This window comes from Vanessa atalanta, chromosome 7, assembly GCF_905147765.1.
Source record: "Vanessa atalanta chromosome 7, ilVanAtal1.2, whole genome shotgun sequence".
Taxonomy (NCBI): Eukaryota; Metazoa; Arthropoda; class Insecta; order Lepidoptera; family Nymphalidae; genus Vanessa; species Vanessa atalanta.
The window spans coordinates 6,939,968-6,959,379 of NC_061877.1; the positions used below are offsets into that span (position 1 = coordinate 6,939,968).

Genomic DNA, 19,412 nt, shown 5'->3' on the forward strand with positions numbered 1-19,412 from the left:
TTTGTAAAAAATAATGTAAAAAATACCGATTTAAGAAAGGTTCGAAAATAAAACAGCTCACTTTGAATGTTTAAGACTTTTATATCAATACAAAAATAACATCAATAAATAAATAATATGAAAGCGCAATAATTACATGGAACCGTTATAAATTACAAGATACTTTACCAAATTAGAAAAACGTCATTCACTGAAAAAAGCATTCCAATTGTGTTATTAATTATACATTTGCATCAAATAAAGCGCTTAATACAATTTTCTTTTTTGCGCGACACATAATACCTACTAAATACTTTACTTATAAATATATATTAAGTACTTGAGTACTTCACAATATACGTAGGTACTTCATTTAGGTGTAACGCTACAAATACTATACACATTACGCAAGCACAGTTATATAATACTGCTTTACTTTTGACATAAAGACGGCACAAAGTATAGCATTTGTATTTTCGATATGGCATTTAAATGGCGTACATTTGTTATCGAAACATTAGTTAAAGCTTTTATATTTATAAATCTAATCGTTAGTATTACATTAAATAACTATTATATAGGTGAGAAGTCCTCCTAATCTTCCTTAATACTGGAAAGCTAGGACTCGGCTTACATATAATTTTTTAAATGATAATTTAATATTGGTATTCTTAATAATGATAATAATACATAACATCACTTTTCAACCTACTTATTATTTCTAAATACTGATGTGAGTTAATAAATGTTTTACTAAATTCAAACTATAGGAACCAAAAGTTCAGTTCTAGATCTTTTGTACGATCGTTGAAAAATGTATTGGAAGCAGCTTTACAGGATATTATCTGTTGTTATTTCGATGATTTTATTGAAGCTAGAGTGGGTGTTTACGTCGCCTTTTCATGTATCGTTAAAATTATATTTCAGTCACAAAAGTATTTCACCTAGACAAGTATTTCTTTCTTAAGAATTCTATTGTAACCCTAGTTCTAGTTTGAAGCACAAACTACTTTTCTGTTAAAGAATTTTTAATTGGGATAAGTAATTTCATAACCTGTTCATCTACTACCGTAAAGGTAAAATTTAGAAACTGACAATGTATATTTCAAAAGAAAAACTTAGTATGATAAATTACCCCAAAAAAACGATTCGGTTCCCCAAATTAAATTAACAACTGATGTTAATAACCTTTACAAAACTTATTCTTTATTTATGAAAAAGTTTTACACTGTCCTTTACACCTACTTAATGCATAAGGGATGTCTGTAAATTACTTTAATTCTATCAATTTTCATTATACGTCATCCAATGATACAATAAAAACAGAAAAAATTAGTACCTACTAATACACAAATAATATTAAATAAATAGAAGCCATACAAGATAATATTATATCCAGTAACATGTAAAGAGAAAAATAAATAATGCATTCAGCCAAAGGAACTTAAAGAAAGCCAAATGCAATAGAATAAATTAAAAAAGAATATACGAATTACCTCATTGTTTTCGTCAATTTTTAAATAGAGAACTAGCCTACATAACAATAAATAAAATCTTAAGGCACTGATTTAGGTACCAAGATCACAATTCATTACTCTTGTAAAATGTTAGGAAGTAAAAAGATTAGAGCCGTGGAATGTCAAGTTACAAACATCAAAAATTAACCAAATACTGTTTAGAGTAAAACACCTAATAATACTTTAATAATAAATGAAAAAAAAGATAATTTAGATTTGCTAATAAAGTGCTTATGATATCTATACAACATCTTAAAAAACATAAGCGCATACAGATAAGTATTTCCGCATTGTGCAGAATAACAATATCGACACAATTTACAAATATTTGTTATGTTAACTAAAAATATGCAATAAAGGCAAAGATGTCCTTAACGCTACTTAATAAATAGACAGGATTTCGAAAAGGACAACCTTTGCTCTTGAATTCATTTTTTAATACAGACTTAAGTACTCAAGACTTATTTACAATTTTCTTGACCGCATTATTTACAGGGTAAATTATTTACAAGTGTCCAAACTTGGCACGTCCTGCGCGCGATTTAACGTGAACGATCACATCTAAAGTAGCTGTCATTGTCATGTCACCACACAAACTTCAATTTCAGCGATATTTATACGATGACGGCAATACATAGTCGCCGAAATTATATAGTGCATTCGCGTACCAGTGAACGCCTCGTGGAATTTCATTTGAATTGCTCCAACTTGACAACCATCGTAAGGGAGCCATTGCGGCATGAGCCAGGGAATGACTGCGCACAATGGCGTAACAAGACGCCAAAGCGTCATCGACTATTATCGTACCGGTCCTGGTCAATGGTGCGTATACTCCACGTTTTGACACAACACGAGTTTTAATGACTTTTGATGGACGCATTACACTACCATATCCTCTGGTAAGAAGTACATCGCCTATCTGTATGTTAGCAGCGAATAATTCTCGCCAGCCATCAGCAGCGGCTAAAAGCAGTAGATGAGACGGCGTAGTTGTGATAGTCACACCGTTTTCAGCAGTAACTTCGATGAAATGTCGTGTTGCGTTCGGATCTCGATCAATAAATTCCAACACCTGTAATAATAACAAAAATATAAAGTTATATTTTTTTATTAAAATAATACAGAAAGTTAAGCTAGTTTAATTTAAAATCAGAGAATGCTCGGAAGACAGAATAATTGATAGGTATGATCATAATAATGTTTTATATTCAATCTTAAAATAAAATAGAATGCTGAATTAACCAATTTGAAACGATATGAAAAAATAATTTGAACTGAATTACAAAAAAGAAAACATAAATAATTATTTTTTGATAAAAAACACACCTCAGAATAAACCATTTTTCCATCATCAGCAGCAGCCAATACTTTATCTCCTTTTCTGAGATTCGCAATGTCTTGAGGTCCATTTATTGTATGTACCACAGACCCAGAGGGGAAACATCCGGCACCTGTACCCACGGAAGATTCTGTAACAAAAAATATACATATATAAATGTCAATTCCATCGAGAAATATCCAGAATTATCAATACCAAACTTGCTGTAAAATTTAACAAGATTTTTTACGCTCGTAATTAAAATCCGATAAGTTATAAAACAAAAGAGAGTCGCAGACGCTTTCTTGTTCCCAGACCGAAGGTTATCTGCACACCACAAAACTTGTGTTTCGTGCAGGTAATTCCTTTGTTAAATCATGATGCGAAAATCCAATATAAAAACGTAGATTATTTACTTATAGCATAAATAAAAATTCGTCGAAATACCTTAAAGTTAGCCTAAACAAATTTTTAACTGATAAAAAATTCTATCCCTTTTGGTTAATCTTATGCCCATTGTTTGTAAAAAATAAACTTACTATAGCAGATCGACCACAACCATAGTTGCTTATAACTTTATTTGTTTATTATTTAATGGTATTTATTTAAATCCTGATCCAGCTTAAACTGTACCTGTGTTAATCTTGCGCGACGAAAAAATTAACTTTTTGGTATTTACGTGCACTGAGACGACGTCGAAAAGATAAGTAAAAACGGATTAAAGACAAGTTAACTAGCTGATCGTCGTACTAGCACGTCGTTCTCAATGGAATAACTAATAAATAGAAAAAATGCAAATGGCATTAAGTTAAACTTTGTATCTTGCTTTTCAGACGATTAAGAAGAGCGGTACAATTACACGCATAAGCGGACACAGTGGCGGTGGATTACTGCAAAGCTGATGGCAACGTTTGCGAGAGCTCGTTAAATTTTGATTTGTTGTGTAACCGAGCGATAAATTCAACCGATCCTCGTTTACAAAACGATGGGACGCCCTTATCGTATTACACAATAACCACACAAATTAGATTTCGTTCGAAGTCAAGCGCTTATTGTCGATATTTTGTTTGTTGTTTGGTGAATACATCACACGAATCATTGAATAGGTACATGTCGGCCACCTTTACACTTTTTGCACATGTTTCTCAGGGAAGTCACTTTTATTTTTCTTAATTATTGTACACGACTGTTTTTCAGGTTCACCTTATATGTACAAAAAGGAAAAGGCCAAATTACAAGATATGTTATCTGTTCCCATTCATGTTTTTTTAATAGTATTAAATGAATATCTTTCCTAATTTTTCTAATAAAAATTATAAAATTAACATATATTATAAAATAATGATTATAAATCAAAACTTTATATGCTATTAAAGTTTAATCAAAACAGTAGTGAAAAATTAAATTATTTATTATTTTAATTAAGAAAATGCCAACGATAACGAAAATTTTGATATGCTTATAGATTTACCTAACCTGACTTAAACTTATAAAGTTGAAAAATCTTTGTTATTAGATAATAATAATCTGAGTGGTTATAAAATTTGAACATTAAGTATTTAACGTAGGTACCCAACGTTTAGGTAGGCGGTAATTTATAAACTTGTACCTACTTTCAAAAGCCCTATAATATAAATATATTATAATATAGTTTTAATTTAGAACAGCCAAAATTCCTGACCTCGAAGACCACTTTAAACTAATTCAATATCTTAAACCTGTCACACGATTTCACAGTGGTGTGACGTAAGTTAAGTTAGGCTGAAGATGCGGCGATAAGCGGCGCGAGCGCGGGTGCGGGTGCGGAAGCGAGGCGCGCGGCGCGGAGAGGCGGTGAGGCGGCAGGCCACGAGTGGCCACGCCGACCCCGCCCCGCGGGGACCACCGGGAGAGCTAGGCGGCGCCTGACCATGCTGCCGGTGTACCGGTCAGATAAATACACGCACGTGACACTATTCACTTAATCTCCTCGATTGATCATACCTATGAAATTCACGACTTTATTATCTATGCCAAAAGGATGCGCTAGTATCAGTTTCCTTTAAAAAATATTCCATACAGTATAAAATTATTTAAAATGTGATAAATATTTTACTTAAAAGATAAAGTCAAGAGCATTACCTAAATACAAATATTATATTTTTACTATTTTTTACTTCAAACTATCACCATAGGTACCTAATTACTATAAATCGTCACTCTATACGCAATATTCACCGTGTACTCTATCTAAGTCGTAGCTTAGATTACATAAAAGCCAGCATGCTATTACTTCGATCACCATCATCGCGCCAACTTATTTTTATTTATAAGCGTCTTTGTACGTCTATTATGTCTATTTATCGCAAGTATTTTTTGTGCTGCATATATTAGGTTCTTATAGATATGAAGAATACCAACGTGTAAATAGTTGTTATATCTTTTTAAAATATTGTTAAAATACGCCTCCAGCAACGCTCAGGTCAGCGAATCTATCTTATTTATATCGTAAGGAATAGCAATTAGCTGCCGACATCAACGTGGTCATGCAAATGCCAAACTGCGCCCGCGCCGGTTATGATTCATACGCGGCCGCGCGGTGTATCTTTATAGAGCTCCCAGAGCAATAAATATTTGGTCTGCGAAAGTACCCAAATTTATCAAACGTTTTAAATATGTGTGCCAGAACCGTGTAACGGTGGAAAAGTTATGGCAAATGTATGAACACTGTGTTATTATTAAACATGCGGGTGAATAACTGCTTATAATTGAAACTTATGTACGTAATTTATCAAAAGTAAATAGGAATTGAAAAATGTGAATCATTCAAGATATTTAAAAGAAAAATTATAACGAATATTCGATTGGCATATTTCAATTTTACTTTTCTCTTAACGATCATTCCTAATTAAATGATTTAAAACATAATAATAAAATAAAGTATATACGCCGACTTTCTAATGTAATATATACTTATACCTCAGAATATCGTAACCCGCTGAGTTATTGCTGTCCGAGAGTTATGACATTGAATAATAGATTAGCCCATTCATCTAAAGACGTTCTAAGTAAATTGAGTGAACATTTTATGTTTAATGGAAATTCTTCAGCCTTAAATATGGTAATCGACACCATTCAGTTATCTTGCTCAATATAATAGAGCATTGAACTCTATTCCTATGGCTTCTTTAGAGCAAATGCCTGCACTCCCGCTTTTTTTCTGATTTAAACACTCAATCGGACGATAAAAAAGTGGCAAGTATCGATGTGTCATTATAAGAAACAATATTTTGATTTAAATTTTATTTTTACCAATATAGAAAAATGACACTTTGATTTACTTTATTTCTAAACTTTTTGATTCTATTTGACTTTTGTGATTGAAAATTTATTCTACCTATCAAACTCAAATATTACATTAACAACAAGCATATAAATAAATAGAAAGCGCGAATAAAGGTAAAGCTCGCATTTACTGAATTTCATATTATGAATGTTGAACATCATATCGGTATGTGTGGGAACAAGTCAAGTTGCGGCCACAGCTTTCCGGGATGTGGCGTGACCGTGCACCGCTCGAGCGCACATCGTTCACTCGCGCTTCTATCCGCTTCTCTTCATATATTTATGCCGTTAATAATATGACTCTAAATAAGGTATTTAAAAGGTTATCCTTTAGAATTTAAAAGCTGATTATTTAGTATAATACGGATATGCACAATACACACAAAATATGTTTTATAATTAAGACTAAGAATACAATATAATATTTAATGCTATAATGGCATGTCTATTTCTTTTTTAAACTCTTTAACGTAGGTATATTCGTATGCCTTGTCTGCACCGTATCAACCTATCTACCACTTGAGTGTACATATATCGCTTAAGTGTCTATAAATTTTCCCTTGTACTATGATTAAATCGTTAATTCATTTGATTACATTTGAACCGTATAAGATGTACGTAGGTAAATATAATAGTAAAAATGTATATAATATAACTAATGATATACCTACTGTATATACTACATAGCTGGGAGTGTAGGCACAATGGCACCGCTAAATATAAAGGAGTTCTTATAGAATATGTGTGCAACTATGGAGATTGCTTAAGCTTTAAATAGTGGATTTTTTATCGCAATGTTATTTAGCCAATTAGCGTTGGCATTTGCAATTTATTTATTCACGTATTTTTTTCAATCAATTTAGTCTCGACTTCGCGATTACTTCGGGACGGGACCGTCTAGATCGGGTCGCGTTCGTCCTTCAGCGTCTCGTGACCTGCCTTTGGTCACGCCCCATTTACGCGCGCCTCCTTCGTGTTAAACCACCTTAAGTGCTCATCACATTATTTTTGTTTCGATTATATTATATTCTATTAAAATCTACGTATATACTTGTACATAATTGACTAAGTTTGATTATTCTATCTAATCGCCTTTATTTGGTTTAAATTACTCTTAAGTATCGTTTATACCCAATAAGCAAGAATTATTTTAGAATATGAAAAGCAAGTAACTGATAACAAGGTCGTAAAAATTTAAAGCATTATAATCATTCATTTAAACCTGTATACTTACTCAACTATAAGGACATAAATGTAAAGTGACATTTGAGCGCGTTGATGTCTTTTTAAGCTTCTCGATTCAAGTAATGCAGCGAATATTGAGCAATACAATATTTGTTTATATTATAATAATCTAGTATTGTTTTTTGATACACAAATTATAGTTAATCTATTGAAGCAAAATAACAAATGTATCTACTATATTACACGTATTCATTGTAATTTTTAACCCATTACAAATAAGATATTGAAGCGTATAAAAAACTGAGTTATACAAAAGAAACAATAAAGAGCAGCCAATGAAAATCAATTAATTGGAACCATTATAAAAACTGGTCATATTATTGGCGCTGCGATGATCCAGTGCGATGCTTTAAATTAATATACGAGACCATGTCACGAGACAGGTTATCTTGTTGTAAGTATTTATAATAACATATTCATATTTAAAACTGTAAGCTCACATATCTGAATCATTTTTGAATTATTTAAATAACAGCATTTAAAAATTAGGGTTTGTTTATATGCGATTGAAATTTACGTAAGTTTTTTAAACGTTTTTAATTAATTACGAAGCTTCCGATAACAATCATTAAACGAGCTTTTAATCGTTGTTATTTTACTTTTGAATAAATCACAAAAGCTGCAGTCAAAAACTTTAATGTAGGTTGCGAATCAGGTATTTGAGATAAACGCACTCCATAAATATTTCATTGCTGAGAAAAAATAAATTTCTTGTCTTATTTTTGAGATCTCTTCGAATGTCAAGATTTTTTTCAGTTTTTTATTTATAAAGTATACAGATTTTAATAAGCTATCAATTGTTAACACCTTAGTATCTATACTCTTATGGAAGTAGATTGTTAAGACAATGGTCAGAGAAAACCGTGCATGATGTGGCCTTGACCCCGCCTGGCTCGCGACCGACATATATACCCACACGCCACATTAATTATTTATAAACTCCAAATTAATACCACAAGCTTTCGATCGAAGAACTGAATAAATGAATAAACATGGCTACAAATCGACTGCGACCGATGGAACTCTAGCAGCGTAACAAAGCCTAAGTTTTTAATAGATATACGACAAATTATCAAATTGAAGACCATTGTGTTAAATCAATAAAATCATTTTAAAGTTTTAACATTATTCTTTGTTACTTCCTGATATTTGTATTAGCTATTCTAAACGTGTTAATATTTAAATTATCTAGGTAAATACTATCAACGACTCTTATGTATTTTTTCTAGATGGTCATAAGCAAATATATATATTTAAAGAAGTTTTATTTTAGCAAATATTGCGCAACCACAGCAACCTATGATTCTCTAAACAGCATTAAGAATGTGCACAAGCACCAGATTGCTTCAATAATATCAAAAACATGTTCATACATACATATAAATAGTCGTTTCTCTCATCGTTATGTTGCATATACACTTATAGCTATAAGTAGCCATTGAATCACCGGCGTAATTATAGAAGTGGGGGATTGGCTGCGATGTGGCCGTGTTAGAGAGGGATAAAAATATTTTAAAGGTGGGGTGCGAGGAGGACGTACGCTAACAAGAGGCTTGTTCGTCCGTTTGATCGACACCGCCGGAGAGCGGGCGCGGGAAGCTGTCTGAGGTGCATTCTTCTTGTAAAGCTCAACTATATATTTGGCCTGCGCGGCTTGTCCCGTAGTCCACATTATACAGTTATGTACCCATCAATTTTTAAAATCATTAAACGGTTCTTTGTTTTTAATACGTTTCAGTATTCAAATAAGCTTTTCATTTATTTAAAACTACTTAAAATATCTTAGTTGCTGCTTTTATATATTCTATATATATTCTAGTATTTGTATTTATTGGATATAAAATAAATTAATCACTTATCCATTAATAAGTATGTACACGCCTTGTGCCTATCAATACCCTATACTTACATTATTTCACTAATAATTATAACAATCACGTTATTAACAATTTTCAGTTTTATATTGTAGTCTAAAATTTTCTCATTCATTAAATGCATGTAACGTACCTGTTTTAACTGAACAGTGGATGTAAGACCGGCTTTCGTAAAAGACCCAGTCAAAGCCTGCCTCAACAGCGAGCCGCGCTAGCATTCCGTTCTTGCTGTGGTCGCGATCGCTGGTGGTGAGGTCCACAGCTCGACCCTCATAATGTAACGAGTTGTCGAGGTGGGAATTCTCCTCGTCCCAGCCTTCGATTACTCGCAGCCGAACTCCGGGCCATTGATTCATCACACTGATCGCTAATGTGTTCAGTTTCTCTTTGCATCGCTGAAAATTAATTAAAGTACATGTTTAATTATGTAATATAAATGAATTACAAAAAACAAACTTATGATCGACACATTCATACCAATAACTAATAAATAACACAAAATATTGTACTTCCTAAATGGATACAATAAAGAAAAAAGTTAAATAAAATGACGTACACTTTGCGACACATGTTTTTCAGCTAGATACCATCTTAAACATACATGAGGTAAGCTTGACATACTAATTTATGTTTAGTAAAAATATTTATGACAATTTTATTATAATAAAGATTTTTCAAAATCTTAATTCTATTGCTATTAGTTAAACTGAACTAGTGACCCCCAGTAATATTGTAATAACAATTCTTAGATAGAGAAACGTATATTAGTAGAAACCACTCACAGAGCATTAATTAACATTTTTTCTATATTTTTTGCATATCCTATATCGTGATATCGCATTTCATGTTAAAAGACAAGTAATAAATATTAAATTCAAAATGTATTAAAAAAAAACGAAAAACAATAAGTTCGATTTTGCGTTATTGCTTCGACGTTAACTTTATCATAAAAAACGACCCTATATAAGTTTTTGAAATAATTACGTACAAAGAAAACGATATGCACATTTTTTATTAACATCTAGAGAATACACCAATAGATGAGATAACAAATTGTTAAACCGGCCGTCCCGCCAGTTCGCAAACTTTGTCGGCATTTCGTCATGAAAAATAAATCAAATTAAAACGCGTCGTACAAAGGGATCAACACGATTCTGTTTGTGAAATAACTTTGTGGGCAAAATAAAGGAAATGTCAAAATATTTATAAAGAAATGTGGACAATGCACGACGCACCGCATGCCAGCTTTGTGTCGCGATGTCAACTCACTCTATGCAGATTTCGTAGTGAAAAAATTTAAGATTGACGTAACGAATCGAAGCGATGGGCGCCCCGCGTGGACGTCGCGTCCGCTTGCATTCAATATAAAAGATATTTTGGAGCACCGTACATAATTACTTCTACGAACGTTTCAACCACCTAATAAAGAGTTGTAAGAAATTCAAAACGCTCTCCTTCGCCAAAGTAATTCCAGATTTTTCACGGTTCAGACTTTCGGAACAAATATTTGAAGAAAGATAATTTTTCTACCTAAATTATAAACACACATTACATTCCACAGGATATAAATAAAATTATATAAATTTCAGGAACGATAAATATGTTACATTGCAATACTAAATTAAGTAAATAAATATTCTCCAATGAACAATCATCGAAACATTTGTCGAATACAACATAAATTTTCTATTTCATAAAAGCTTTTTTACTGAGTGCTTATTGGCAGCGAGATTCCATGTCGACGTGCAGAGCAAGCCATGGGATGTTCAATGTTTACTCTGCAGACGTCTCGGTCCGCACTAAAACAATCGAATGTTAAATGTATACTCAAACACTGATGCACTTTAACGTGGGAACGCGACGGTGGCACAATTAGGTCCTCTTTCTGAGAAGTTTTATCTTATAATGTTAACTCAAATACTTTATATACCTCAATATCTATGTAATTCTAATCTGAAAAGTCAGAGACCGATCAGGTCTTTATTGATTTGATAAAAATAATCTTGTATCATACGAGTTACTTGAATTTACAAAAAATATCAAATCGGTTTGATACTGAAAGAAATATAGGTTAGCATTAGCAGCCTGTAAATTTTCCCACTGCTGGGCTAAAGGCCTCCTCTCCCTTTTGAGGAGAAGGTTTGGAGCATATTCCACCACGCTGCTCCAATGCGGGTTGGCGGAATTCACATGTGTCAGAATTTCATTGAAATTAGACACATGCAGGTTTCCTCACGATATTTTCCTTCACCGCCGAGTACGAGATGAATTATTAACACAAATTAAGCACATGAAAATTCAGTGGTGCCTGCCTGGGTTTGAATCCGAAATCATCGGTTAATATGCACGCGTTCTAACCACTGGGCTATCTCGGCTCTAATAAATATATAGTATAGGAAATATAGGTTGCCATAGGTTAATATTCAGACGAACAATAATCCTAACAGCAAAATTACCGTCTTGGTAATCGTACAATAAACAGGCATACGATATGTTGGTATTCGTTTGATTTATTATGTATAAGGGTGTTAAAATTGGTATATATTAAATATATAAAACCCGTTGTTAGTGCACACGTAAGTTGAATCTAGCAAGAAGATACAACGCGACAGGCCGGGCGGGCTATTATAAATTCATTATGCATATTTTTAGTAAACAAGCTGTCGATCACAATGCCTGGGCGCAGCGGGAAGCCTGCCTCTGACACCTCGCCCTTTCCCACTACGTCATATCTACCCACCCTAATACATTACATTTACCGCGATAGGTAAGTATTTACATTATACAAATATGCAACGAAATTATAAAGTCAAAAGAGATTTTATTGATAGTTCCAAACACGGATCACAAATTATCAAGTTACACGACATCAAATACTCATTTCAGACTATATCAATTAACAACAACAAGCGTGTCGAATACCTAGGGTCAAGTTTTAAAATGAAACCAGGCTACCTGAACCGGTGGCGATCGAGGCACTTGCGGACGTATAATGAAGGCCGTGCGATGGAATTGAGGCAAAAATGGAATAAAAACTTTAAGATCATCGTACTGTAGCCAAGAACGGGTGCAGTAATGTGAGATCACACGGGCATGAGATGCTTTTTGGTCTTTAGGTGAGACTCGATTAAATCTAATTTTATGAACTCACCTAAAATAAAACCATTAAAGCGATATAATGAAATAGTAATAAATATTTAAAATAGTCTAAAGAAACGATTTTTTTTCGTACCTTCATTCGCTACGTCAACATAACTTGGTCTCTCTCCCTCTCTTTCCACTAATTTATCACCGCCTCCCTGCGCGACCATAACAATATATTAGGATAATTAAATGGCTCTTTACATTCCTTAACACATCGTTTTTTGTACAAAGTCAGGAGTCGAAAAGCACCGACCAATGCTGACTGGTTTTTGATTTTTTTATTGATGTGAAACTACAACAAATAGTTAAGGGCGGTTTTAATAAAGTCGACCGTTGAATTTATTAGACGAACAAAGCTAGTGTCATGGAAATAGCGTGTATAAAATTTCTATTAATACAAGATGAAATGTAAAGTAAAATACTTAGAATACTAACCATTTCTCAATACCCTTAGCTACTCATTACACACGCGTTAATATTTTAACATGTATGTGTACAAAACAAACATTTGTTTGCCACGTAAACCCTGGTGCCGCACCAGCCGTCGAACAAGTCATAAATATGCATAGGGAAGGTAGATCACCTGTGACCGTTCATGTTCGAAGCCCCATAATATTTGTTCACGAAAAATATCATCCTTTGTTGTATTAATGCATCTGTCATCGGCGACGAGCCACCGTTTATAAGTTAAAGCCTTTCTCTGAATTTCCAGTAAAACGTTTTGACTTTATCTTTATATGAAAAATATATATTACGTGAATATGCAATTAAGGAAATAAATATAAGCATATACTTGCTTGCATATATAATATTTAAATTAATTATCTTGCAATTATGGCCAGAAGGTGTTAAACAAGTACATTTTTCGACAGCTTCAGAGTCCTTTTTTTCTCATAGAGGTTGCGCACGGTACGCTAACGAAAACAGTCCACAAGGTTTTAAGGAGACTTGGGCGCCTTTCACTTTGTTAAAAAAGCTTTTGAAACAAGACACCGATGTGCAGTGTTTGCTTGAGTTACAGAACAATGTTAATGAAACGTTACACTTCATTCACTCGAATTGTCTTTCTACAATATTTATTCCAGGTACACATATGTTGAAACATCTATTAATAATACAACTAATATATAAATAATACAAGTTTTAATCGAAGTTATTATTCTGTTGAACTGTAGATTTATAAAAATATATTACATCAATTCAATTCGAAAGAGAAAAAGTAGGACTATCCGTATTGTTAACGTTTCAAAATGTTTTAAGTTTAAGGTGTAATAACTTTTTCTTTATTTAATAATTTAAACATACTTCTAGTAAATTAATAACGATTTTAATAAAATTTGTGTTTTCAGCTTAACACATTGATGTAATTTCGAAAACGCATGAAAGATTATATCTAATACATAGTTAACCAACGTTAGTCAGACAGTCAGAATATTATTATGAATATATATTATAATGTTTTTGAATTTCTTTTTATCTGCTTATTATAATTAGTTTTATGTAGCGTTAAATGTGGTGTAGTGATCAAAGTAACCGTACTTATTTGTTCGCACTTCCAGGTGCAAAATGTAGATTTCATTCATTGAAAATCAGTCGTTGGAGATTCCTCTGGGATCGATCAGTCTAAACATTTTTCTATTATTATGCATTTAAGTACCGAGGGAATTATCTATTATTTACGATATCATGATCACAGCTTGTAGCGGGGGTCAATTGTGAAGTCAATGAGAATATGCCCACTAGTTTCAACTTGCAAGTCATCCGAAGGAACAGTGGAATCCACGCTTCCGATGTCGATAAAATTTTTGAGGTCTATAGATTTTTTCTTTCAACAATTTCAATTATGTTCAATAAACATAAACAAGAACAACAAGGTATTAGTATTTAATGTAGCTGAAACTATTTATTTCTCTTATAATTATCCTTCTTACTAAATCACATACGAAACGCTATAATAAACATAAACTTGCGTATCGCGTTGATTTTCTGCGTCAACCCTCGTCGTGCTGATAACTACCGCTGATCGATTTGCATCCGTAATTACGTCACTTTTAGCGCAGGAGGTGATGAAAACGCGACAAGTACGTGATTGCAGGAGGCAAAATGCACGCCTTTTCCAACTCGACCGGTTGTAAGATTTTACTTTAACCATCTTGGCTTTACCGTCAAATTGATGTATCTTTATGTAAAACAAAGTCGTTTATTCAAATTATAATTTTATGTATCTACTATCGGTAATTGTAAACATTAAGAAATTCATTGACGGCTAAATTAAATGGATCAAAGAACAAAATCATGACGCGTAGGAACTATCGTAATAAAATTTATTGATTTATCAGTATATCAAAACTTCATAACTCGAGCCGTCGCGTCGCATTTGGTACGGGTGGCTGCATTGCTCGCGCACTAATCTCTGATGTCAGTACGGTCTGCGGCGATGCTATTCACACCTTAAGAGTCATTCCTTTTGTAGCTCATCTTCTTAGAATAATAAACTATATTTGTTACAACTAAGGCTCGTAATCGCCGCTTTTATTGTTTGTCTCGGCCCAAAGAGAAGTGATCAAATCATCGTGGGCGTAAAGTCAACAATCGCACACATATCACACTCTACGTCCTCTTTTGCTGACGGTCCCGAAGTGCCTCTCGATAATATTTTATAAGACAAATAACCCGATAAAGATGTTTTGACGTGTACCCGTGTTCATCGCTCACAGTAAAATGCGTTCAGTGAACGTGTATAATAAAATATTTATTTACAATTCCGTGATTTTGGGTATAAACAAAATAAAACAGTTCATAATTTAGTGTCAACTTTATTGGTGGTGAGCGAAGCGTTAAGGCGATCAGTCGAATGTATTATTTGTTGACAGGACTTCGAGCGGCGACTTTAACGTAGATCCATTAGCATTGTTTTAAAGGATTAAGCGATGTTTAGGAGCATTGTGAGGTGACGTGTCTTCCGACACGCATATTTTTATGACACATACCATTTATATTTTTAGTTTAATCAGTGTGAAATGGCTCTGGTAGCCAAGTCGTAAGTGTTTGATAAGTATAACTTGTTTTGTTTACAAACTTAATGGATTTTATCTTCGTAAGATATAAATAAAGAAATATTATTCACACATATTTATTGTATAATATGCAGAATAACATTAGTTGTGTCAGTTTTGTGCAAAATGTTGAAAAACTTGATTTCAATAAATTTTTCGACTGATTGATTTTTTCTAACCGCTAAATTTTATTAGTTGCGTCAGTGGTCGGTATCAAATTACACAAAAGGTTTTGTATTGTTTTCGGTACCCAAATCAAAAGTGATATCTCCAGTAATTTGACAAAATTACCCGATGAGAGGGATATCGTTTTTGTTGTTTATCCTTTGCAATATTCAGGTATGTGAAAAATTAAAACTTAAGCCGTATGCGCCTGATATTAAAGTTAGAGGTAGTTTTTCAACTGCAAATATAACTTGGCAGGGATGCATAGAATATTGGTTTACACATAGCAATTTGCTTCCAATCGATTAATATTTCATCAAAGAGACAAACTGACACAGGACCGTCTTGTGGTTATTTTCACTTCAATTATTACGCAGAATTTAGCGACATCCACTCTTGTATAAAATGCTATTAAGAAATTTACATACGAGCTAAAAACGGTGACAGTAATAATTTAAAAAATATAGTATTAAACTACCGTACTGTAATTGTTTGTGAAGTATCGTGAATACTTTAAACATAATAAGTACATTATAACATGTCAAAATAATATAAATATAGTAGAATTGTATTTATTTTAACGACTCGCTAGTTAAGTGTATCATTCGCAAGAAATTATTTAAATTGCTTATCTGAGAACAAAAGAAACAAGGGTGAAACTCAGTCACAGTCCATTGTAGTCACTGAAATCTGATCCACGATTTCGTTTCGTGTTTTTTTTTTATCACAGATGAATATAATTAAGCAAATATCAAAATATTTTACATCAAAATTTATAACGGCAGTCGGCATTTAGCCCAGGTTATGCTTGCAAATACTTCGGTTTGATCAAAGGCAACGGTCGAAAATTAATTATCAATTTGTCGTGGGTGCCAGGCAGGCGACATAAATCGATCGGGTGTATCTGCCTGCAGCCACATTAGCCACGCTCGAACACGAGATAAGGATAACAAATGCTCAGTTTAAGGTTATCTGAACATCGCGGACATGAGAGAGCTTTTTGCCACTGAGTCCCTCGATTTGACCTTCTCGTGTCGCTGTATAAAATTCTTAACGGAGCCATTTATCTTGAAAATAAAAATAAATTTGTTTATTGCATTTAACACATTAAAACTAGAATACCAAATAACATTGACTTGTATTTATTTCTTATATTCCTAGTATTTCTCGAAATATACCCAAGTTCAATTTTATTAAATAATATTAGTTTTGGCCAAAACTTCGATTGCGTGGCCTTCAATTAGTTGAAAAAACATTAGCGCTACATAGGAAATTGATTTTACTAATCCGCTAACATTTGCGACATTGCTCACAACAAGCCATCAATAATATTTTGTCTGAAACATTGGCAAGTAAAAATACCTATAAGAACGTATACGAGACAAAGGCAGTAACATTCATTTACCTAAATATATATATGAAATATGATAGACTAAGTTATTGAAGTGATTTTGTTAATTCGAATAACAAAATCTAACACTCACTTATCCGTTCGAATAACTCGACCCTATGCATTGTCTTTAAGAAGTAAAAAAAGAAGAAAAAGGTATCTTACAAACTGAAAAGTATATTATCAAGAGATTGCGTTTTAAAATGGCGGCCTTTTTTAGCGGCTGCATGGCTAGGGTATAATTATTATCAAGCAACAGGCGTATGCGAAATTGGGGTCTCACCTCGACTCGTCGGCCATAAATAAAATAAAATGAGCGACGGCGGTGGGAGTAACATAACGCTAATGAATAAGCTGGATAACCCAGCTCTGTCTCAGCAGGTATCGTAGCTATCGCTGTCTCAAGCCGCTAGGCTCTTAAATATTTTCTATTGGTTAATATAATCATCTTTACGCCTTTTAACGTTTAGGCAAGTACGAAAAAATATAAGAAATCCTTTTTAGAAAATATGATTTCAATAGTCCACCAAGAACATGCCTATATAGCAACAACAACAAACTATACATTTCTAATTACTTAGTTATAATTAGTTTTAGTATGCTATATGAAATAATTATATAAATAATAAAAAAACTGCTACACAAATATCTATTCACTATAACAAATTGATGTTTATGCCAGTAGTAGTAATACGGGGGATATTTTCATAATATGTCATTCAAAACAGGTCATTCAAATTTATCATCTCGATGTTCGATTAGACAATAATCATTGTATATAAATGTTAAAAATTACTCAACACGAAATCCCAATTTGAATATGAATAGACAGGCGCCATGTAGGCAGGTACATAAAAAACCGGCCCAAAATAATAATAGTAGACAAATGTCCCCCTTAGCAGACACAATGAGCGACCTCCGAGTGATCAATTTACTTTTAAGGCATGCTAATTTGAAAGTCTAGAGCGCTTTATTTCTTTTTAGGGTCATACTAAAATGAATATATGAATACATTGCTTCAACGAAAAAATTAAAATAAATTTTCTTAGACTTAATTTTATACAAAGTATAAATAATTTTAGTGACAATATAATAAATCTTAACTTTTTTATCTTTAGAAGAGTTTTTAATAAGTTGTACAGATATAGTTTTTAAATAGCCATCGTTTAAGCATTACGAGCATATAACAATCGAGGATAAAACCCCGTTTTCTTTTTATTGTGTTATCGCTTGTACACTCACATTCAACTACTATAACTACTTATGGACCATAAAACATGACTAATATAATTTAAAATATTAGTCGTGTAAATGTAATATTGATTCCAGTTGAAGATTCGAAGCATTCAAGTAGTGGCGCAGGAGTCAACCGAGCTCGGACTTGCAGAGTGATCTTTATCGGACGTCGCCGTGTCGACTTCACAATGCCATCTTTTGTGTTCCGACATGATTATTTATTGCCACCAAACACTGCGCTTACAAGAATGATATAACTCTGCAATTTAAAATTTATTTAAACAAGCTACGTCCTACCCTAATGTTAAAAGAAGAAAATATAAAAATACCTATGTAATGAGTTAATAGAGAAAATTCTCACCATTGAAACTGACAATATTAGTGAGGCAAGGATAAAAGGAAAGAATCATAGTTTTAAGAAGCTTATAGGTGTAGAAAACATTTACAATGGAACAACCCATACAACATTACAAGTAATAATTCTATAATTATATCTGCAATTACAAATGCAATTCTTCCAAGTTTTTATGCTAAAAACATACCCACTGCAAGAAATTATGCAACATGTAAATTATGTACGTAACAAGTGCGAAATGGTCAATGCTATATCTACTACACATTTGTTAAGGTGCAGCTAAGTTTATAGAAGTGCTAACAAAGCAATTAAGAGTTATCTTGTACGAACAACTATATATTCATAATAATACAATTAAAAATCTTTTGATTAGATCATAAATATTATATTTGACAAATTCGTTTCATAATTCCATGAGTTAAAGTTTGTTTAGGAGCAGTTTTCATTGAATTGTTTGTACTGCAATGTCGAAACAATGATGCAGTATTCTATGTTTAATGTTTAAGTTAAAGTTGGACAATGCTATTGAGACGACACTTGCAGATATTCGAGAGCATTGAGGCCAAACCGTCGCGTATTTTAATAGTTATGAGCGGTATGTCGGCCGTTGTATTAAAACAATGACCAATAATTCTGTATTTATGTCTCATTGCAGCAAAAGAAAACGCGGATGATTTCTGCTTTAAGTTCATTGTCTTGCAAGGAATATCAACTTGTGTTAAATGTAAATACAACGAATAGGCGTATTTTAGATATATTTTTTTAGTTTAATAGAAGTTATTTTAATAACAAAACGTAAAATATTATGA

The 19,412-nt window shown here is 32.8% G+C and overlaps 1 protein-coding gene across 1 annotated transcript in view; it reads right to left on the minus strand.

Moving 5' to 3' along the window:
- Window positions 1-106: 106 nt before the first annotated feature.
- LOC125065397 (tiggy-winkle hedgehog protein) overlaps window positions 107-19,412 on the minus strand; it is a 32,183-nt gene continuing 12,877 nt past the window's right edge. The window contains exons 2-4 of the mRNA XM_047672968.1: window positions 9,391-9,652; window positions 2,823-2,965; window positions 107-2,568 (exon numbers count right to left, since the gene is read on the minus strand). Coding sequence (XP_047528924.1) covers window positions 2,101-2,568; window positions 2,823-2,965; window positions 9,391-9,652 — 873 coding nt within the window. The 3' untranslated portion in view covers window positions 107-2,100. The remainder of the gene's footprint in view (window positions 2,569-2,822; window positions 2,966-9,390; window positions 9,653-19,412) is intronic.